The 24,045-nt window shown below is 38.7% G+C and overlaps 1 protein-coding gene across 1 annotated transcript in view; it reads left to right on the forward strand.

The window, feature by feature from the left end:
* LOC130922958 (serine protease HTRA1A-like) overlaps nucleotides 1–24,045 on the forward strand; it is an 88,575-nt gene that overhangs the window by 21,932 nt on the left and 42,598 nt on the right. Inside the window, exon 3 of the mRNA XM_057848262.1 lies at nucleotides 9,019–9,223. Within this exon, the coding sequence (XP_057704245.1) occupies nucleotides 9,019–9,223 (205 nt within the window). The remainder of the gene's footprint in view (nucleotides 1–9,018; nucleotides 9,224–24,045) is intronic.

The raw sequence follows: 24,045 nt of genomic DNA on the forward strand, positions 1-24,045 counted from the left end.
GAAGGGCACAGGCGGGAGGAAATTCCCGAAATGACCCGATAGCCAAACCCCTGGATGAAAAAATAATGCAGTTTATACGACCACGATTCTTCGTGAAAGACATGTCGATCACATCAGTTTTACCACAGACATTTACACAGGTGATGTCAACAAACCATTTTTATCATGACAGCACAGTGGTTAGTTGATAATTGTAACATGCACCAAACGACACAAAGAAGTCATCCAGTCAGTAATGCATTCAGTACGCTTTAAATTTATGACGTCTTAATCAGATCATTCTTCTTAAATCTAGTCAAATAATTTTCCCCATCTTGTTTGAGTGTTGAAGACTAGTTGAATGCGCCAGATTATTCCACTTACTTGAACTAAATATTGCAATTTGTTCTTATTAAGCCCAAACATCTAAAAAAAAATAAGGTCATTTTTCACCTAAATCAAGAAAAAATTGCTTTCAAATAATGTTTTGAACCATACATATTCTTGAATAAAGAACATTTCTGACAAGTTTTTTTTTTTTTTTTTTTAGGATTATGTATAATAATTTATTGCTTAAAATAAGGCTGTTAATCTTATTTTCAGCTGGCCATTTTTCTTCAAGAAATCTGAGTGAAATATACTTGAAGTGCTGGCAGTTAATTTAACTTATTTCCAATAGATTTACACTGAAAACAAGGGACTTTAACTAGTCTTAAGGAGCTGTGTTTTTGCTGTGTAGTAATGTTATACTTTAGGAATGGCATACTTTTAAAGCCATTTTTGTGCAACTTATGTATTTACTCTGTAAGTAATTGTTGCCAAAAGTTTACCATTACACAATGTCAGACAATCTGTCTTTATTTAGATGTTGGAATTTACTACTACTACAACTACTTGTTCACATTTGATGTTGAAAAAAAAAAAAAGAGCAATATTATTTTTGCACAGCAATATTTTCTCTTGTGTATACTTCAAAATTTTACATAAATCTTTAATAAAATTATCGGCTTGACATTATCGGTTATCGGTTCGAACGAGGAGGAAATTATCGGTTATCGGTATCGGCTGAAAAATGCATTATCGTGCATCACTAGTACAGCTCATCTGTTTTTTATTTCTTTCTTTTAATTGAAAACAAAATCTGTGAAAGACTGAAGTTTTAAAGCACAAAGTAGCGAGGGATCACTGTAGTTGTTCAATTTGAAAGTTTGTATTTTTTCTATAATTTAGCAACACCTTTGCTGTTGTTTCTTATGCCCCTTTCAGACTTATATCCCGGTAAATTCATAAATGTAAGGTGACATGGGATTTTACCGCATCATTGCATTCACACATTAAGAGATATCCCGGGAATAACGTGGGTTGGAGATTTTCACAGACTTGTCTCGTGTTGCTGACTCGGCGCTCTCTGTGAGGGGAGGGGGCGATTTAATAGCCCAGGCATTACGTAATTTTTGATCAGCATCGGCAATAAAATAAACCACACATTTCCAAAGATGGACAATGGACTCTCTTCCTCGGCTCTACGATCCAGTAGTAATTTAATTTCGCTATGTTTTAAGTTTAATTTAGCTGTTTCCAATTTGCCATGTTGATAATTGCGATGTTTGCATGCCAAGATATTTACATCGTCAGCCATTGTGCTGTGACCCGGGAATTTAACACCCGGTTTCACATTAACCGCTTCCTGGGAAAGTCCTGGACATTATACTAAAGCCTGAATTATGCTTCTGCGTTGCGGTGACGGTGTAGCGACGATGTAGTCCAGGGGTATCCAAACTTTTTGCAAAGGGGGCCAGATTTGGTGTGGTAAAAATTTGGGGGGCCGACCTTGGCTGACGTCCTTTATGTCGAACAATATATTTAAGCAAATTTTAGCAATCCATTCTGTGTGTCACATTTGCTTTATTATTTTTTTGATTAATAATTTCAACAATCTCACAACTAACCTTTGTGGCGTTCTCTTTCGATACTCGGGCTCTTGCGAAATACTGCTGCTGTGAAATTAAACTAGCTTCAAGTTGCTTCAATTTCTCGCTATGGATCTGCCCTGTAATCTTCTCGTACATGTCAGCGTTAGTGTTGTATCGGTCGCGAACGATTCGTTCTTTTTGAACGAATTGTTTTGGTGAACGACACCGAACTAATCATCATCTGCACTGATTCGTTCTATGAAGGTGGTGCTTGTTCGCTGCGTGGGAGGGCGTTGAGCAAGCGGCAGCGTCTTCTGACATCGCACACGACCAATCAGACGCCAGCCTCATCGCGGGCAGGGGAGGGAGCGGAAACAGAATCAGGGCGTTTGTCACTCACGTCCACGTGTGGCCAATAAGCAGCCAGCGTGCAGGCAGGGGGGCAAGACTGAGTTTTGTCACTTCCCGTTCAGTGACTCGGTCCTCCGGTTCCTGACCTAGCTTGCTGCTAACTTGATTTTCCAGTAATGACTATGCGGTGAACGAATCAGAAAATGAAAGGAAATGACTTTGTCACATATTTGTTAACGTGGAGCCTATCAAATGCTGCTCAAACAGACAAAAACACCACACAAATCTAGCGAGCATTGTTTAGAGTAGTACTTTTCTCAACAAACTCGTGACTGCCTATGACGACATACTATCAAATTTACAGTAATTTAAAACACGGGTAGCTACGAGGCAAGCAAAAGCTGAACTGCGGTCGCGTGACGGCAGTGAAGCGGGCAGAGAACTGTCACTATATGGAGGCTTCATGGCAGCGATATTTACCTCATATGTGCACAGAAAAAAATATTTAGTATGATCACCATGATACTGATTTGCAATGAAACTGTATATACATGTCAATTTTTTCCCGAGTGTTTTATTTTTTTTTTCGTGTCAGCGTGTCGGGTGTTGGTTGGTTTGACAAATTATGTCAATCCGTCCATCATGTGCTACTCAAGCGCCCAAAACAACGCACGCAGACACGGGAGATGTCGCAATATGTCTACATTTTTCTTAACAGACTAATGAGAGTAGAAAGGCGACATCGTAAAGAGCTAACAATTATTTCTCGTCAGCATTTGACGATCTGAGATGCGGGGACGACAGGGGAGCTGACCGGATTATTTTATTTATTAATACCAGTGCAAAAAAACAATATGATCACCATAATACTGATTTGCAATGAAACTGTATATACATGTAATTTTTTTCCGAGTGGTTTTTTTTTTTTTTCGTGTCAGGTGTTGGTTGGTTTGACAAATTATGTCAATCCGTCCATCATGTGCTACTCAAGCGCCCAAAAACAAAGCACGCGGACATGTGAGATGTCGCAATATGTCTACATTTTTCTTAACAGACTAATGAGAGTAGAAAGGCGACATCGTAAAGAGCAAACAATTATTTCTCGTCAGCATTTGACGATCTGAGATGCGGGGACGACAGGGGAGCTGACCGGATTATTTTATTTATTAATACCAGTGCAAAAATTCAACACGATCATCTTAATACTAAAAAACAAAAATACAACAGAGCGAGATGTAAATATGATGTGTTGGTCGTTCCATATTCAGAAATTAAACTTTCGATGTATTTTTATTTTCGTGACAGCAAACATGCTGTATATGTGATTGTATGTGTGATCAAGAACCTGCTAAAGAAAGTCCGTGCGCCCCCGCCCCCTACTCCCCTCACAAAAGGAAAATGTTTAACCGTGTCCTAAATCGAAATGCAAGCACGAGCCATGACTTTGAGCCCATAGAACTAGGACAGACGACGCGGAAGTTCTCCCTCGCTTTTGCAGCAGCAGGAGGGAGACGAGGCTGTCTGTGAAAGCAGAATGATACCGCCTGTCACTCATTTCTGAAACTACGACGAGGGGTCAATGTGGAAGAGAGGGAGGGACCAAGCAATGTCACTTCCCGTTCAGTTATACTGCGAAGCGGTCTTTGGTGATTCGTTCGGCAACGTCACTTCCCGTTCAGTAACCGAACGATTCGTTTGGGCGGGGAGGGAGATGAGGGGGGCGAACGATTCGTTGAACGATTTGCTTGAACGAATCTTTTTACTGAACGAACCGGAATGGATTCGTTTACTCAAGTGAACGACAAATCTCGTCACTACTCACATTGAACTCTTTAAAAACAGCAACTGTCTTTTTGCAAATGAGGCAGACAGTTATTGCGTATTTTAGTGAAGAAACAGTCCAATTTCCACCTATCCTTGAAGCATCGGCTGTCGCAGTCAACGTTCTTTTTTTTTGTTGTCGCCATTTTAGAAAATGAGGAGTAAAGGCCACACAGGGTAATGTTGCTTAGAGTGCCGATGCCTTTTCGTGGGTAAATGAGGAGCAGGATTTAGTGTGTATGATACTTAACATGCTGGTAGCAGTACTGCTGACCAATTTATTAAGTCTGTGTGTGGGCCAGACGTTATTGATTTTATGACAGATGCTGGGGGCCGGATGAAATTTGTCCACGGGCCACATTTGGCCCCCGGGCCGGACTTTAAACATGTCTGATGTAGACCCTACGGCGTCAATGAAAAGTCAATAGTTCTGCGGCAAGGGAACGCGTTGTTCCGTAATTCACCGCCAAGACACTAGAGGATTATTGCGTTGTGTTTGTGCAGTTTTGGGGTACTCTTGTCGATTACCTTGAGTTTTCTTCCGGTAAGACAATAATGGCAACGGAAATGGAACGCTTCAATGTGGATCTTCAGCTCATCAACATTGAACAACAAATGTTGATCGAAAAAATGTTGAGGCGCTGGCGATGCAGAAGACTGTTGCGGAGGTGGTCTTTCCCACTGTTGATGCCGCACAGAGATTGGCAGTCACATTACGAAATCTAGATTTCAGATCAGAAATCAGATTTCTGGCAGCTATGGAACTTCCCAAACTACGTTGGAAACACGTTATCATAAAAGCACCGAGGCACTCTCAATCAGTGAGGATGTATCAAGTGTGTGAACTGTCTGTTGTTGAAAATTAAATATCAAAACAACTCTTTTGAAACCAAACCTGTGCTTTATTCATCATATACTTGAAGTGTAAAATGTAAATAAGTCACAGACTCACAGCAAATATATGCACACAATAAACGATTAACGTGCACTAACCAAAAATACGACATAAAGTCATAAAAAGCTGGCAGTTTTTGGCTGGCTAGGTCACCGCTTCGTGTGGCCATTCGCTTCCGAACACACACATGCTTGTCTCGGAGTTTCTTCCATTTTTTTATGCATTCGCTGACCTCCAGCCCTGTATTTTCAGCAATCTCCTTCCACGAATCGCTTGCCATATGTCAATCTTTATAATGACTTGACGAGATATTGTAGAGGTTGTTGTACTTGCGGACCTCTTTGATGATACTCTCGTCGGCTTGGTCCATGTTTGCATGTAGTAGTCCTGTCGCGATAACAAATTTTAGTGTGCGATAATTTATGTCATTAATTATTGCGATATGCGATATTATTGCGCCCCCCCCACCCAATTTTTTAATAAAAAACAAAACAAAACATTTACAATAACACAGTGAGAATACAGTATATATTAATAGCCTTGTGACTGCCTTGACGTCTGTCACAGAAGTATAACTCAGCCTTAAGACACAATTTGGTAAATGTCCGTGTCAGTTGATCCGAAAAATTGTTTTCACACATAAGAGCTACCTGTTTAAGTCCCAGGATTTTAACTGTGTTTAGAGAGTGTATGTGAAAAAAGCGCTCAAACTAAAAAAAAAAAAAAAACAATCGCTCATTTCCTTTTCCTTTTTGTAAATGTCCACACGGGGATTTCCGTGTTCAGTTTGAAGACAAAAGTTTCCTTTTGGTAATTTGGTAATTTAGCTAAAATGAGGCAAGGGATGATTACTAATGTTAAGTATTTCTTTCATAAAATTGTTTTTTACTGAAGATACCGGCCACTGATTAGTCTCGTCTTTGCGCGCAGTGCATTGCAGCTTTTTCACAAACCGTTCTACATATTCTCAAGCATAAAAAAAAAAAAAATGATTTAGTAGATTTAATTTCTCTTTCGAAGAAGACAGAGTTTGCTGACAGTTTGAATTAGCTGTTCACTTGCAATGTAGATGGTGCTCCAAATGCATTAGCAATGGACCGCACGATTGCCCATTCTTCTATGACAACCGAAAATGGCCACCTATAGTCAACTTTAAAATGATGCTGGCGATCGTCAAATCATTAGGAATGCCTTTATGATTATGTCAAAACCTCAATTTTGAAAAATTGGGAAATGTGACTCATTTTACTGTACTGGGTAACATTCTCTATGTGAACTGAACCATTTTCACTGTTTGTATTGACTACACTAGTTTAGTGAAGCAGAACAAATATCATACCTCAAAACTGCTTCTTAGAAAACATTTTTATCGTAACTTTTTGTCATTCAAAATGAGCAAATTTGACCCACGTAGTAACGTTATGTAATGAGGCTAGGTTGCTTAACCCATCGCAAAAATTTGCTCATCTGTTGCTTAATCTCGTCTCGTGAGACGAATTTGATCATCTCAAATTTAACTCATTCTTCGCTTATTTGTTTCTGAGTTTGTGCTCCCAAGGGTACCCTTAGAAGCAAGTGATGAGTCAAAATGAGCAAAGACATCATTGAGACAAAGATTGAGAAGAGAAATTCTCTTAATTGAAAATGGAGTTATACTTCTAAAGCACCTGTCAGGCACTCAAACCGCTTTGACACTATATCCTCATCTACCTGCTGCAGCTATGTGGGGTTCAGTGTCTTGCTCAAGGGTACTTAGATGAATTCATCAGGACAGAGAGTTGAACTCACAACCTCTGGGTTGGGGAACGACTTCTCTACCACTGAGCCACGTACGGGCTCAGATGCACTGTGCTGCAATGTGACGCGGCACATCAATGGAAAGCAACTTCAGAAAGAGCGCGTAGCAGCGATGAAGAAAATGTATTATATTTTAGTTCATTTAATAATTTATATATATTTTTTGATATTAAAAAAAAAAAAAAAAAACTCCAAATGGCAGACATGTTGCGGGTGAGCCAGTAGTTTTAGCGAGACATCGTCAGCCAGCGTGTTGCCTGTTTTGATTACGTCATCAAACAAGTGGACTAAGGTTCTTCACACTATTTTGTGGTAAACTTTCGATCTCCGAAACCAAAAACCGATAATGCATTTGTAGCGACGATAGTTTTCTCTAATTTTTACATTGAACAAGATGAACCAAATGAACCAGATCTTATTTAATTATTTGACCAATTATAATATTTTCTTGGATTTCGGCATGATATGAATTAAGAAGTGATTGGACATGTCAGAGCAGACACTACTCTTTGTTACGATGAAAGAATCTTGAAAACCCCAAATGAGCAATTGCAGACTGGAAGGAGATCAAATTGAGAAATATTTGTGACTGACACAATATAGGGTTGCTTGGCGAGATCAGTAAAAGAGGCAGCTTTGAGGCAAGTTTAAGAAATAAAATACTTTGCTCATCCATATCTTTCACTGAGACATTGCTGAGATCGTGACTCCAAGTAAGGAGAAAAAATTGAGACGCATTTGAGATCAACACAAGTACTCACAGTTGTCTTTTGGTGAGCTCTTGAAAGGAGACAACTGTGAGACTTTATTGAAAAATCGTGCCAGTAGAACTCTTCTCAAGACCTTCTCAGGTAATGCTCACTAAGAGACTTATTTCTCATGAGACACATTTGAGAAAACTGAGAAAACCACCCTGGTCTCGATTATTGCTGATTCACTTCTCAGAGATGTTAATGAGACATGAACAAGATCTCATCTTCAATTTTGCTTTTGTAACCTTCTTGTAACCAGTGCGCAAAATAATCAGAAGATTCCAATTCGACTAGGGAGCTAAGTGTTGTACTGTAACCATGAATGAATAGGTCCGATAATGCAGTTTGCAATTATTTTTTACTTTGTGCAACAACAATAGCAACAATGAAATACAAAACAATAGAACAGTTTAAGAAAATAAAATTTGGGCCCAAAAATAATAAACAAAATTGTCTTTCACTCTAGTGATCACTTTTTTTCCTTAATCCTGTGTAAGGTATTTCTTTCTCCAAAGTTTGTATGGAATCCTGTCAGTTGGTATTGTCCTACCACACTGAAGAGTTGTCCATGAAGAATGAAGTTTCTTGGTCTTTTCACGCTGGGAAACTCGCCATCAAATTTCCGGAATCTTCTTATCTTTAATCCAGTCTCACAAAAAGACCTGACCTGTTGTAGTTTTTTACAAACAGATATTTTACTCGTCTCATTTTGAGAGATAAATCATATCAAAATAAATTTACTGTACATTTACATTGTACATGAATGTGTAACAATCACACACAATGTTATTTTTAACAATGTCATTTCACTTAACATTGAACTTTCAATTTCACTTTCAGATGCATCTTTTCCATTTTTTAATCCAACAAAACAAAATTATTATTTTCAATAATAACGTTTATCATTCTTAACTTAATGATTAGGAAAACCATTGTTAGCATTAACCGTTAGCTCGTCTGCATCGTTAGCATTAGCCGTTAGCTCGTCTGCTCCGAGTAGAACGCTTGCTTACAGAGACAGTTTAAGCTCAATAGACGCGTTTTCCACGCTCCTGATCACTTCTCTAGTGTTTTGCCGATGTCCCTGTTGAGCTAGGATATGAATATTTTGGGTTTTAGTCACTTTTTTAACTATTTTATCAAATCGTTTTTCTTCCTACCTTGTCACTCTGTTTAGCATGGTCTTCCCTCTCCAGCTGCTTGTGGCTATTAATGTGAGGCTTCTGTCGATCTTAGCCATCAAGCTCGGCTGGGGGAGGGGCTTACTTTTATTAAGTGCTTCTTTATTTTCAATTTAATTTGTTTTCAAGTTGCAGTTTTATTTTATGATGTTGAAAGAGAAGTATTATTTAATTTAATGCCATTTTATTTTATTTTTTCCTAAATTTATTTAACCCTTTATTTGTTGTTTCCCCCCCCCCCTAAATTTAATTAACCCTTTATTTGTAGTTGGGTTATACTTTGCTATGGGAAACCTCCTTTTTAAAATTCTCTCGACTTTTCTGGTCAGGATGACATACTCCAAACGTGAGGTGGCTGTGGCCAGCGGCTCGGGCTTCGTAGTGGCAGATGATGGCCAGATCGTGACCAACGCGCATGTGGTGGCCAACAAGCACCGCGTCAAGGTGGAACTCAAGAGCGGGGCCATCTACGACGCCAAGATCAAGGACGTGGACGAGCGCTCCGACATCGCCCTCATCAAGATCGAGGCGCCGGTGAGTACTTATGACACTCCAATTGTGGGTTAATCCAGTTGCTTATTGGAGTACAAGCGTTGTTGCAGACACGCTAACAACTCGGAGTGGGAACCTCTTGGTACCTCACGATATGATACGATACAAAGCTCACGATAACGATGATCTGACGATATGGCGATACAACGATTATCGATACATTGGTCAGAAAATCATTCTAGGATTTACTACAAACAACGAATAAACAGAAAAACAAGTTTCTGCTGTGAATAGGAATAAGTTTATCACTAGTAGACGTCCAATCCATTTGAAGTGGGAGGGTGGCAGCGAATGATTTGCTTCCACCCTCCCACTTCAAACGGATTTAACGTCTATGGCTGTCAGTGGCAGCCAATGCCAGGCAATGAGGTAGTTTTTGGCCATTTAAGATCATTTACCCGTTGATTTTCAGTTACTTCCTGTTGATTTTGGGGTATTTTATGGGTCACTTCCTGTTTATTTTGAGTTACAGAACAGGACGTGACCTGGGAATCACCCAAATGAATAGGCAGTGACTCAAACTCAAAAGGAAATGACCTGTAAATGCCCTAAAATGAACAGCAAGTGACCTGTAAATGCCCCGAAAATCGGACCGAATCACTGTGAATGGTCTGGTTTTGAATGAACGAACGTTCCCAGTCTAAATGGATTGGGCGTCGAGCACTGTCAATGGCAGCCTTAGAGTTAACTGAGCCACTACTATGGTGGAAGATTTTTTTTTTTTTTTTTTTAAACATTGACACCTTTTAAAACGATATCTCGATTCTTGACAGGAGCATATCGATAACCTTTTGGGATACAAAGTATCACGATATATCACCATTTCGATATTTTGTTACACCCCTACTAATGACCTTCAAGTAAACTATTGTTACTTAAACACACAGGAGCTGCAGTGCCTTAAAATGTCTAGACATGTTGTATACAGTACCTGTTTTCATTTAGTAGTCCCTTGAAAGTTAAATTCCAAAACTCCACACTACTCTATTATGTGATTATTACCGAGGAAGCTAGAATTTCATGCGGGAGATTCTTAAGGCGTCACTTTTGTGCCCTGTGCAACTAAATCAACGCGTGGGCTTGCCACTGTGTCATTTTAAGTGCATGGGGGGTTGTCTGAAGGTGGTAAATCAAAAAAATGCAGATGGAGGGTATAGAGAGAATGCATTTGGGGCCAAAAACAAAGAGATGGGGTCTTTATAGGAGCTTTTTGGGTCTCACTAGTTAGGATGCTAACATGACCAAACAGTGTACTTTTGATTGGTATTTAAGCAGAAAATACACACCAAAAAATTCATATTTATTTTGTAATCAGTGTTGTTTTCATTCAATTAAAACAGACGGTTTGGGTTGACCTCGCTTTTGGAAACAACCTCCTACTGGGAAAATGCATGAATAGAAGCAATCTGTTCCACTGTCAAACATCGTAAAACCTTTATTACCTGTTCAAGCAAGGTTTGTGTAAGTCACACTTCAACATTCCGCAGTCATACTTGTGTAAAAAAAAAAAAAAAAAAAAAATAGGTTAACCACATTAAAAATGTCAAAGCAATAAAAAAATCATTCTTTATTGACAAAGATGTGAAGAAGCTAATAGGCGAACCTAATGAAGACAAGCGCTAACATTGGACATGAAGAGATGTTAGACATTTTAGTCTTGGGGAAATTTTGCATGATTTTGGGAGGCTGTAAATTATTGGGGAAAACATGCACATTCAGCACAGGAAGGGCCTCTGCCAACACTTGAACACAGTGGTTAAGAGGCAGCAGGGCTTAACCACTCAACCAGTTTAATGTCATAGGCTTACATTTGTCTGTTAAAAGGGCTGGTGGGAAAAAGAACATTAAAACAACAACACATAGACTCTGTACTAGCTCCCTGTCTCTCTATCTGTCTGTGTTTATTTCTCCGTCTGCTGGACGCGAGGCATCCACACTACATGCTAATGCCGACATGCAGGAATGCTTGGCAGTAGGCCAGGGTGTTCGGCAGGGTACAAGCACACCCAATGTGATATGTCATTGACATCACACACATTTTCCCCCAAACTAACAAATGTATTATCTGACAATATACAGTACATCAACACCCCATTGGCAGCCAAAGAAAAATTCAACCCCAAGAATGTGCATTTTAACATCAATGTTGTTTTCTGTAGACATAAAAAGCAGGATTTAAGAGGACTGTGATTTTCAAAAACTGGGATTATCCAAAGTCTTTCTTTCCATTACTCTTTTTTTAGTAAACTTTGCATGTCATAATTCAGACCATAGACTTCATAATGATATTGACGGGACACGGGGCGCAGGGCCGATTAATAGGGGCCTGCATTGTTGACGTGGCTGTCAAAGCTGACCGAGAGGAATCACAGACAAAGAGTTTTTTTCGTTGAAAATTGTGAATAAATGCTTAAATCCCTGAATTCTTCATACATATGGACGTAAAACAGTCTTGATTCTTGGTTAAAAACAAAACAAAACAAAAAAAACCCAACAACAACAACAAAAAAACAAAAACGTGCAGTTAGCATTTATTTTACGTAAATATGTCGAAGTACGATGCTAGTCTCTCAGTCAATGTGGTGGCCGCCATAGTAACCAAAGCTTTTCTGGTGAAAATTGTTGTGAATAAATGCTTAAATCCCTGAATTCTTCATAGATATGAACGTAAAAATGTCTCCATTCTTGGTTAAAAGCGAAAAAAAGAAAAAACGTGCAGTTAGCATTTATTTTACGAAATATGTCGAAGAACGATGCTAGTCTGTCAGTCAATGTGGCGGCCGCCATCTGTAAACAGAGCTTTTCCGGTGAAAATTTTTGTAAATAAATGCTTAAATCCATAAATTCTTTATAGATATGGATGTAAAACAGTCTCCGTTCTTAGTTAAAAGCAAAAAACAATGAGCAGTCAGCATTTATTTTCCGTAAATATGTCAAAGTATGATGCTAGTCTGTCAGTCAATGTGGCGGCCGCCATATGTAAATAGAGATTTTCCGGTAAAAATCCTTGTGAATAAATGCTTAAATCCCTGAATTCTTCATAGATATGAATGTAAAACAGTCTCCATTCTTGGTTAAAGCAAAAAAAGGTGCAGGTAGCATTTATTTTATGTAAATATGGCGAACTATGAGGCTAGTCAGTAAGGAAATTAGTGGCCACCATATGTAAAGAAAGAGCTTTTCCGTTGAAAATTCATGTGAATAAATGCTTAAATCCCTGAATTCTTTATAGATATGGACGTAAAACAGTCTTGATTCTTGGTTAAAAGCAAAAAAAAAAAAAAAAAAGTTATTTTACATAAATATTCATTATCCATGTCGCTTTTCCTCACGAGGGTCACGGATGCGCTGGAGCCTGTCCCAGCTAACTACGGGCAGTAGGTGGGGTACACCCCAAACTGGTTGCCAGCCAATCGCAGGGCACAATGAGACATACAACCATTCAAGCACACACTCATACCTACGTACAATTTAGAGTGTTCAGTCAGCCTACCATGCATGTTTTTGGGATGTAAAAAACATGTAGATAAGTTTGTGCTGAGAGAAAAAAAATACCATTATTTAAAAAAAAAAAAAAAAATCAAAGAAAAATAAGCAGTTACTCAAAATGTTACTCATTACTTGAGCATTCTTTTCACTGGATACTCTTTTACTTGTACTTGAGTACATTTTTTGGATGAATACTTTTACTTGAGTACTATTTCTTTTTGAAGTAACGTTAGTCTTACTCGAGTAAAAGTTTTGGCTACTCTCCCCACCTCTGATAAGATGTCCCGATCTTGTCACATGATCGGAAATCGGGCCAATCGTCCGTCCCATTTTTCAGTCAATCGGAATTGGATTAAAATGATCGTGTTTTTAATTAAAGAAATATATATATGTTTTTTTGCTTCATGCTCTTACAGCCTCTCACCCTCCCCTGAAAAGCAGTGTGACCAAACTGTTTTTCGTGGTCACCAGTGCAGCTGGCGTTTGGTACTTAAAGTTAATGATGATTGACAGGTTTGTAACTTTGATCCGGATAGATACTAGCCTGGAACTCAAGACTCACTGCTGTTCCAGCTATAAAATCTGGGACCCAGCTCCTTATTCTCCTCCCTAGCCTGAACAAAATTGTCTGTGCAATCAGATTTGTTTATTTGCGTGACGTTTTCTTAACGAGCAACGTCACTCTTGCGCGTCGGAAGTCGTCTCCACAACAACACAGATGGTGAACGGGAGAGCCGGAAATAAGTTCCTATCCGCTGTAAATTCAGTTTTAAATGACCAAAAACACATTGAGTCGCTACAACCAATAGTCTTTCTCGCGCTAGCCATGTTGAATAAACTTCTTCGTTTTCCGCTCTTGACGTCCTCGCGCTAGAGTTTCTTGTCGCTTTACCAACGTCACGTCCGCCCGTCGCTGATTGGTCCAATCCGCTGTCTGTTTGCTGTGGCTTGCTCCGCCCTGGGAATTTGATCTGCTGAACAGTGGCCAGACTCTGCCGGAACAGCGGTGAGTCTGGAGTTCCAGGCTAGCTAGAGACACCTCAGTTAAGCATTGTTATGCTTGGTACACAGTCTGAAGTATGATGAGGCAACAAGGTTTTCGGTATTGGATCGGAACTCTGTTTCGGCATATTCTCAAAATTAGGTAATTTGGACTCTGACTCGGGTGCAAATATATGTGATCGGGACATCCCTAGTATTTGTATAATACCGTTTAATCTATGCGAAGGGGGTTTATCTATGAATATTAGAAAAAGGATCCAGGAAGCCATGTCTCTGCACAATCGGTGCTTTTATGAAGAAAAACAAAAAGTTTACATTAAAAAAAAACAAAACAATTGCAAGTCCTGCAATGGGACTATTGCGCATGCGCACACTGCAATGGCGATGTTCAAACGATATATTGTGCAGGCCTAATTTGGAACTGCCATTGTAAATACTGATCAGGTTTCACATTTATGATTTTGATGACCCTGGGAGGAAAAAATGACTCCGAATTTACACTACAGAACAATTGCTCTGAAGATAATAGAAAAATCTGGCCTTTTCTGTCTTTGATCACAAAGGAGAGAAAATGTAAAAAATTTTCTCAAATGTTGGCATGTCCACTACCACTGACCAGATGCTCATGACAGCGACTGAGCACAAACACGATGTGACATTTGAGTGTCTTCTTATATGACAGCGGCTTCTTGTTTTTCTTGTTTGCTTTTTTTCTTCATCTTGTCCTGTAATGAAGGCGGGCAGCCGAGGCGCTTGATGACAGGCTTTTCCCTGTGGGGGCTTTCCTGCTTGGGCCGTCTTGCATCAGACGCCATGCCGCAGTGTCGGCGCTGTCATTATGTTTGTTTTTGTTGTGGAGACATGATAAAATATATGAAGATGATGCCGGTGTCCTCGCTGATGTCAAATAAATTGGGAACTGCATTTTATTGCTGTTGCATTCCATTGCATGGCTTAACTAGTCACTAAGCAGATGTGCTGATTATCAAGTAAAGGCACATAACGAAAATTCTATCCATTATTAATACCCCATATCCTGCTAGGTCTCCTTCTTTTCCTTTGCGGCTTTTCCCTTCAGGGGTCGCCACAGCGGATCAGTTGTCGCCATCTAACACTGCCCTCTCCGTCCTCTTCTCTCACACCAACTATCTTCATGTCCTCTTTAACTACATGCATAATCCTCCTCTTTGGTCGTTCTCTAGACCAGGGGTGCCCAAGTCCGGTCTTCGAGAGCCCCTATCCAGCTTGTTTTTCATGTCTCCCTCCTTGAACACACCTAAATCAAATGATCAGCTCATCAGCAAGCTCTGCAGGAGCCCGATAATGATCCTGATTTTTTGAGTCAGGTGTGTTGGAGGAGGGAGAAATGGAAAACAAGCTGGATAGGGGCTCTCGAAGATTGGACTTGGGCACCCCTGCTCTAGACCTCCTGTCTGGCATATGGAAATTCAGCATCCTTTTGCTGATATACTCACTATCTCAGCGCATGTCAGAGGATTTAGAGATAGCGTCAGAGAGGCCAGACTCAGATGGTTTGGGCATGTCCAGGATGAAATATGAATTTTAAATAGTTTAAGAGGTGAACATCACTATTTTATTGCAAATTTTTGTGCTCTTACAGATATTTGGGATCAAATAGAAATACAATTCAAAACGTGCAAAGTACACAAATATATCGGAAAACACTCAGGTGACTTGAACTTCCAATTTCAAAATTGTCCTATAAGCATGTGTGGTAGGTACATCATTGAAAAGCTTAACATCACAATTTTCTGGGGGAAAAAACATTTTGATCAGGAGGGCATTAAAAAAAAAAATTACACTCCTAAATCCTAACTCGAGCTGAGAGCATAAGAGAGCACAATTAAAGACACAGTGATTTTAACGAGATATTATTGCATACTTACCTTGTTTGTATCCAAAACCTCCGTGTCGTATGTCTCACAGAGTGTCAAGACACAGCTGTGACTGGCCAGAGCTGGACTTTTTGGGGATTTTATGGGTGAAACACGGTAATATAACAAGGGTCGTAATGCAGAAATTGCAGACATCAAGAAGCGTTTTTTTGTTGTTTTTTTTTTCCAAATATTTACCCTTTTAAACATTTTTTTTTCAGTTTTTCTTTTTTTGGATACATTATTTGTCATCTAAAATATCGGGGAAATGTGACAGTAACAAAAAAAATAAAATTAAGCGACAGTTATGAGATAGTTATCCGTGACCTATTTACAGACACTATTTTTTTCATTGTGACGTAATTTGTTTAAAAGTTTAAAATATGCGAGTGAATAATTTTATGAAGTAGTTTTCTTTTTAAACTAGATATTAGATATAATGATTCTAGGATAAAAACAATATTATATATATATATTATATATATAATAAATATTTCGAATAATAAATATAATTACTTACCTTTTTTTTATGGCTGGGTTAAAACAAAGCGGTGTCTGTAAACGGGGATCTCCAGGGTAAAATGGACAAATTAATAGTTTAGGCTTAATGAAACTGATATGGCAGCATATAGACATATTTTTCTATCAAACACATCAGTTCTTTTGGCTTAAAATACAGCAGTCTATATTAAAGAGGGGGAAAGAGCAGAAACTGCTTTTTCAGCCTTGTCTGTGTTTTCCGCCATAAGATATATTCACAATCACCGTAAGACCGTTGACTCTCTCAGACAGTGTTGTCACAGATTACTTGAAAAAGTAATTTATGTAATCAGTAATTAATCTAGTTACTTTACTGATTACTTTATTATCAAATTAATTAAGTTACTTTAAATTACTTTATTATCAAATTAATTAAGTTACTTTAAAAGTAATTTCTGAGTTACTTTTTACCAATTTTTTCTCTCTTCGCTGCCTCAACATAAGAATGACAACAGAAAAATGTCATCGCATGTAATTGAATTTTTCACATCAGGCTTAATCTTTGCTAGTTTAGCCACTCTGGAGCCCTGAAACTAACAAATAACTTACAAACTGCACGGAATTTATTCAAATCAACTTCAACGACTAATTAAACCCCAGCTAAATCCAAGATTTAGCCCAACTTCCCCTTTTAAAATAAAGACCTAGCTGTTAAAATATTTTCTATAAAAGTTGTATGACAATAAAACAAACAAAAACAAACAACAAAAATGAGTGAAATGAACAAGAATCCTTCAAAGTAGCAGAAAAAAAATGTAAGTTTGCTTAATGTTTAAATAGTCTACATATTTTTATGATCATTATAAATGCATTTACACAACGAAATAACGCTGGAAAAGTTTGTTAAATATATTTCTCGTCTGGGAGCAAAGCGCCACAATCGTTTACATTCAGTGAAGCCGACACAGATTTCTGTATAGCATCTTTAACAATCAATTGGAAGCCTTTCCATACGATTGACAATCATCGCAGTTCTCGCGATTATAACGATTATTGATGCACCGTACATTACTAATTAATAGAGTAACCAAACAAATTTATGTTCATTATTTTTTTAAAATATCCTAATGATTCAACAGGAATGATGGAAACATGCCCATACAACATAAAAGCTGCCCTTAAGCTGCTTTTTTATTTTATTTATTTATTTATTTATTTATTTTTTAACAAGAATGTTCAAAAACGTTAACCATTTTAAAGAGAGTACTTATTTCTCTCAACAAAACAATAAAATTTACACAGGTGGAATGAATTCCACATTTTCTGGAAACAAATTGTCTTTAGAAATAAGACTTCGTTTAACCAATATATTTTGTTTTCACAGATTTCTGCACTATTTCGCATGTTTGTAGTGTTATCGCTGTACTTAATTGTGGTTTTACACGTTCTGCATATGAAATACACGTTAGCGAATTAGCTAATTAGCTTAGCACTCGGAACTAACTATTAACATCTCAAAAACTTCAACGATAAAGGCTAAACAGTCCAAGAGGGTTCGTGCACTCATCTCTTATAGATGCACACAGGTCTTAGCAACACACTCAGGACATTTTTTTAATTGAAATGCCTTAAAACTACTGCTGGAAATCTGAAAGGTAAGGAGCAACGAACTATCTCTCTTCCCCTCTTGCTCTAAAAAATAACTTGCGCACAAAAGCGTGCTTCTGTTACTGCCTGTCTCATACACAAATTTATTTTCCAGTCTTTTAAAAAGGAGTAAATCTCTCTTTCAATATCCGGCAGCATCCATCATAACGTGTGCCTGCTCACGGTGCCCAGAAGACATGTCTTGAATTTCGTTCTGCTACGAGCGGCTGCCATAAAGTTATGAGGGAAAAACATCGTTTTTTTAACTTATATGAATCGAAATCGAATCGTGACATGTCGAATCGCGATGCATGTAATAATTGATATTTTGGAACTCCTCTACTGGCTCTGCGGCTCCTGTTTGCAAGTACCATTCTTCTTTTTACCATTCGCCTTCTCTGTTTTATCCAAATTATTTATTTTATAACAAGTTTTCCTTAGTTTGACATACATACATCGTTTTAGTATACATATATAAATATATATTTATTTTAAAAAGTTAGCGAGAGAGAAGTCCGGCCCGACCCGAACATAAATAATTGACATTTTGTGCCCGACCCGGTCCGAAATTCAGGTTCGGGTTAAGATCTTACCTCTAAGTGCTGGCTGTCTTTTGTACCTGCAAGGTTTGTTTTGAGTTTTGACGAGTTGTGCTGTAATTCCAAGTGGTTCCTTGAATTGGATGGAGTTTTAGCGGTCGACTGTGTTTTTGAGCCAGCACATAGTTTGCAACGCACGGAGATATTTTCTCATCTTTACTGGACTAAAACGTGAAGTAATGGCTGTATTTCCAGTGAGAACACTGCTTTTAGAAGGACCGTTAGAAATAATCAGAGTGCGCATTCGCCGCAACTCCTTTCCGCCCACCTCAAAGCTACAAACATTGCAAAACAACTCGAAACAGGAAAAAAAAATAGTCAAAAGCGTAACCGGAATTCATGGTGAATTACAAATTGAAAACATTCAGTTGACAGATCAATTCGTAAGTGAGAACCAGACATGTGCTGATCACCGGTTTCAAGGCATACCGTGTTATGAAAACGTCACGGTTTCAACACCGCAAAAATTTTGCGTCATACCGTCCTGACTGTATTAGCCATTTATGTCCCAAAAATGCAGAAAGGCTTAAAAAACTCCCCCACCGGTTATTGCTCAGTGTCAGTGAGTCAGCTGTGCCTCACTATGGCTGAAGGAGGTGAAAGTCCTGAACTGAAGAGAACGAAATTGCTGGTATGGGAATAATTCGGCAACAGAAAATTTACTGACGGCCGTGGCTTAGAGGAGGAGGGCCAACCGATAGTAAAACATGTTTGCTGAGGGTAGCTGACGAGGAGGCAATACCTGCAATATGATTTTGCATTTAAATAAAATTAAAGGTTAGTAAACACTGTCATGAACGTTTCCCACCAGCTACGAGAGTTAACTCCAGTGTGTTTAGTGTGTCTAGCGGTGGTAAAACATGGTGTTTTTTTCCTTCTTTGGCAACTGTCTGTGTTAAGAGAGTGTGTGTATAATGTAAACATAATACAAGTCATGCACACGTGCTTTTTATGGAAAATAATTCAATTATTTTTGTTTTGATGGTAATAATGTTGAGCTGTGGCTGTGGGTTTAGGCTCACCAAGGACTTAGCATTTATTTTATTTTTTTATTTTAACTTAACATTATACTTATGTTCCAATTTGCTTATGTTTTGAAAAATAAAAATCCTGTTCAACGGAAAAAAGTTAAAAAAAAAATAAAAAAAAAAAAAAATTAAACCCAGATATCTCAAAGTAACACATTTTAGAGCTGTAATTGCAATACAGTGATATCGTGAAACAGTGATATTTTGGTTAAAGGTTATCGTACCGTCAGAATTTCATACCGGCACATTCCTAGTTAGAACACACCGAAATCTAAAACTAATGTATGCTAAAATACAAGTAAATTCTGCTTCTTCACGTAACGCAATTCAGTGAAAAGCAGTAAGTGCAATAATGTGTGACGCCGTATTCTTACGCCGCTGCGCAAACTACTTTATTGCCTCTTGTTCCTAACCTCAAATGTCAGGACTGTCGTAAACTGAGAACCCCTTGTAGAATGCAAAAACTTTTTTGTCTCATCCTCCATTGGTAAAAGTGGACTTCATTCCCTTCCCAAGGTTTGCGGGCAAACCCCTTAAACTCTGGGGAATACATTACGTCTGGAACTTCAGAGGATATGGGAATAAGAGTGGGGTAGTTGGAGGGGAAGGGGATTTAGAAATAGTGGATAGGGGGAAGGCAGCAATGCGGTCAGATGACCTAGAAAATGGATGGTTTGTGTAGTCTTTGAGGCTACTGTGAGTAATGTGGCACGTGGCGTTGCACAATAAAGATGCACAATAAAGACTCATATCATACCATTATTTCACTCAAAGTAGATACATCTACTAGCTTAGCAGCTTGGAAGTTTTTCATGAGTGATGAAAGCTCAGAAAGTCTTGAAATCTTAAATTTACAATACCGTGGAAGAGCATTTTACAGGCTGGCTTCTGCAGCATAGCTTAGCTTTTCTCACCGTGAAGGCCAAACATGATTTTACTAGCAGAATGAGGCCGCAAACTCTTGGCCCGAACAGCCCACGTGTTAAAAGAACTGTACTGCGTAGAGGCAGAAAAACATAAATATTGAAATGATGAAACAGCATGTTTGCTTGCTCTTGTCAGCTAGCTTTTGCTCAGCTTTAGCATCAACTTATGACAAATGTTTAAACAACTTAGTGATTTGTTCTTTTTCTCATTATGAAAAATTAGTCCAAAAAGTGCCACAGTGATGTTCATACATATACAGCGAGCCATTTTTTGCTCTATCTATATATGGCGGAAAACACAGACAAGACTGAAAAAGCAGTTTCAGCTCTTGCACTGCTCTTTAAAAGAAATTGCTGTATTTTAAGCCAAAACAACTGTTGTATTTGATAGAAAAATATGTTTTTATGCTGCCATTAGAGATTCATGGTGCATTAAGCCCCCGAACTATTTTTAATTAACCCCTTTTACCCTGGAAACCCCCGTTTACAGACGTCGTGCAACCGCTTTTGTTTCAACCCAGCCATATAACGAAGGTAATTAATTATATTTATCATTCAAAATGGCTGTCATTTTTAGCTTAGAATCATTAATTGATGTCTAATATTTCATTTATATATTTTTTTTAATTATTCACTCGCATATTTTAAACTTTTAAACAAATGACATCACAATGAAAAAAATGGTGTGTGTAAAAAAAGTCACAGATATCTACAGTACCTCATAGCTATCGCTTAATTGTATTTTTTATTTTTTTTTACTGTCGCATTTTCCCCGATGTTAGATGATAAATAATCGATCCAAAGAAAAACTGGGGGGAAAAAACATGTTTAAAAGGCTAAATATATGAAAAAGGAAATCTCGACCACTCCTTGATGTCTGCGATTTCTGCATCGCGACCCTTGTTATATTACCATGTTTCACCCATAAAATCCCCCAAAAATCCAGCTGTGGCCATTACAGCAGTGTGAGACTCAGTGATACATGCTACATGGAGTATTTGGATCGAAACAAAGTAAGTACACGATAATATCTCGTTAAAGTCATGGCGTCTGTAATTCTGCTCTCGTGTGCTCTCACCTCCAGATAGGGTATTGCTGTTCACATTTTTATTAAAATGCCCTCCTGTTCAAAAATTTTCTTCCCCCAGAAAATTGAGATTTTAAGCTTTCCAATCATGTAACACACATGCGTATCGGGGAATTTTGAAATTTAGCCAAATTTTGGGTCTCAGAGCGGAACTTCAATCCACCTCAGTGTTTTCCGCCATACATTTTTCCCCTAGCTTCCTGCGTTAGCTTGCCATCATTCGAATGATAGGTTACAAAAAAGGGCAGTTTTTCCATCTTGAACAAAAACTGTATCCCATAGAGTGACTTATTTTGTCCAAGTAGTACAAAAACAACAGTTACAAAACAAAAAATGTGGAAATGGCATAGCATAACTTATATAGAAAGTAGCAGAACAGCTGTGACATACCAAGATCCAAGTATCACCACTTCATCATTGCATTGCAGAGCCTACAATGTGTTTCCCCCTATGATTATAAAGCCAACATTCTCTGTGGGAAATTTGAGTTGTACTCATTTTGGGTTTTAAAACACTTTTTTTTTTTTTGCATATATTTTCCGTAACAACGAATAATCCTATGTCCGTTTACAAAAAGTGCTCCGGCCATTATATTGTTATCTGCTACATCGGGTAAACGTTTCCTCAGGAAATATGAGAGTCTGACATCGCATCCCCGGATAATCAGTGGCTGTGGACAAAGTATGTGTATACTGCATCTGTGTGTGAGTGGATGACGACTCAACAGGGACATGGAAGACTGCAAGTTTGTTTGCCAGTGGAAAGACCTTCAAAGACAGGCCAAGAAAAATGAATCACTTAGAGTTCTCCTTCTATTTGACCCCAGCTTTGCTCATCTCATTTCTTGTCCATGTAAACCAAAGTGCTTCTTAAATTCCAAGAAGTGTAATGACTAAATCTTAAAACTCACACGAGTGATCCTATTCAACGTATTGACATTGTAGTGGACAGGAATTACTTTACTCTAACAATACTATCGGGAGATCGACAGGCGAATCGGTGCGGCGTCTGCAGTAATGCGGACTCTGCACCGGTCCGTAGTGGTGAAGGAGCTGAGCCGAAAGGCAAAGTTCTCGATTTACCAGTCGATCTACGTTCCTACCCTCACCTATGGTCACGAGCTTTGGGTCGTGACCGAAAGAACAAGATCCCGGATACAAGCGGCCGAAATGAGTTTCCTCCGCAGGGTGTCCGGGCTCTCCCTTAGAGATAGGGTGAGAAGCTCGGTCATCTGGGAGGGACTCGGCGTCGAGCCGCTACTCCTTTGCGTAGAGAGGAGCCAGCTGAGGTGGCTCAGGCATCTGGTTCGGATGCCTCCCGGACGCCTCCCTGGAGAGGTGTTCCGGGCATGTCCCACCGGTGGGAGGCCCCGGGGACGACCCAGGACACGCTGGAGAGACTATGTCTCTCGGCTGGCCTGGGAACGCCTTGGGATCCCGCCGGAGGAGCTGGTTGAAGTGGCTGGGGAGAGGGAAGTCTGGGCTTCCCTGTTAAAGCTGCTGCCCCCGTGACCCGACCCCGGAACAAGCGGAAGATAATGGATGGATGGATGGATGGATGGATGGATGGATGGATAACAATACTATGATTATCAACACTTTTCTCTTAAACGTTTTACATACTTGTGCTGTTAAATAACAATAGTTCCAATGGGTTTGCCATGTGGTAAGCGTATCTATTGTTTACACTAGGGATGTGCTCGACCACATATTTTTGCGCGCGAGTACCGAGTTTTTAATTGAACAAAAGTCCCAACAAGTTACAGTACTGTGCTTTTTATAGTACCTCCTCTACCACTTTTTACAGAAGTGTTGCAGAGTACAAAACGTACTGTATATATTTTTATCTTTTGGCAATGCCTTTGTATTTCTGGATTATTTTGTTACTTTTTAGCCCTTAAAAAGTAAAAAAAAAACAAAAATTGTAAAAAATAGTGTTTCCTTATTTTTCGCGCAATGTATTTTTTCGGATTTAGCATTGGAAAGGGATACATATGAAACATGTTTAATTAAAAAAAAAAAATTAAATAAAAAAAAAAACATGTATATATGTATTTTAATAAATGGGTTTTAAGCACTTCTAATGTAATACTGTAATTATGATGAGTTTTAAAGATGTTACCGTCCCATCGAATTATTTTTAAACAAGAATGAAGTAGAAAAATGCTTGTCTTTATTAAATGCGTCATTGAGTGAGTCCGCTAGAATCCGCTCAAGCTGCTCACTTAAACACAATGAGTTGCCACAGCAACTGTTTAACAAGTTTAATGATGATTGACACATGCGGTGCTTTGAAGTCTCAGCTTTCCGGCATTCCCGGCAAGATCAAATGTTAACGTCTGTCAATCATCGTTAACTTTAATCAGCAACTCCAGTGCACTGCCTGATCAAAAAACAGGAGCAGGAGGGAGAGTGAGATTACGTGATCAAATCAGGACATCTCATCTCTATATATTTATTTATTTTTTAATTGACAAAAAAACTGCGATGGTCTGAGGGCACAAAGTTTGAAGTGCGAAGTCTGAAGGCCTGAATATTATTGGAAAAAATTTAACATTGCGAGACACAATATATTGCCAATGGTCCAAACTTTTTGAATTGTTTGTACTGGTGCGCCTAACTTTTTTCTTCACGTGCACCAGCACAAAATGT

Source organism: Corythoichthys intestinalis, chromosome 10 (genome assembly GCF_030265065.1).
Source record: "Corythoichthys intestinalis isolate RoL2023-P3 chromosome 10, ASM3026506v1, whole genome shotgun sequence".
Lineage (NCBI taxonomy): Eukaryota > Metazoa > Chordata > Actinopteri > Syngnathiformes > Syngnathidae > Corythoichthys > Corythoichthys intestinalis.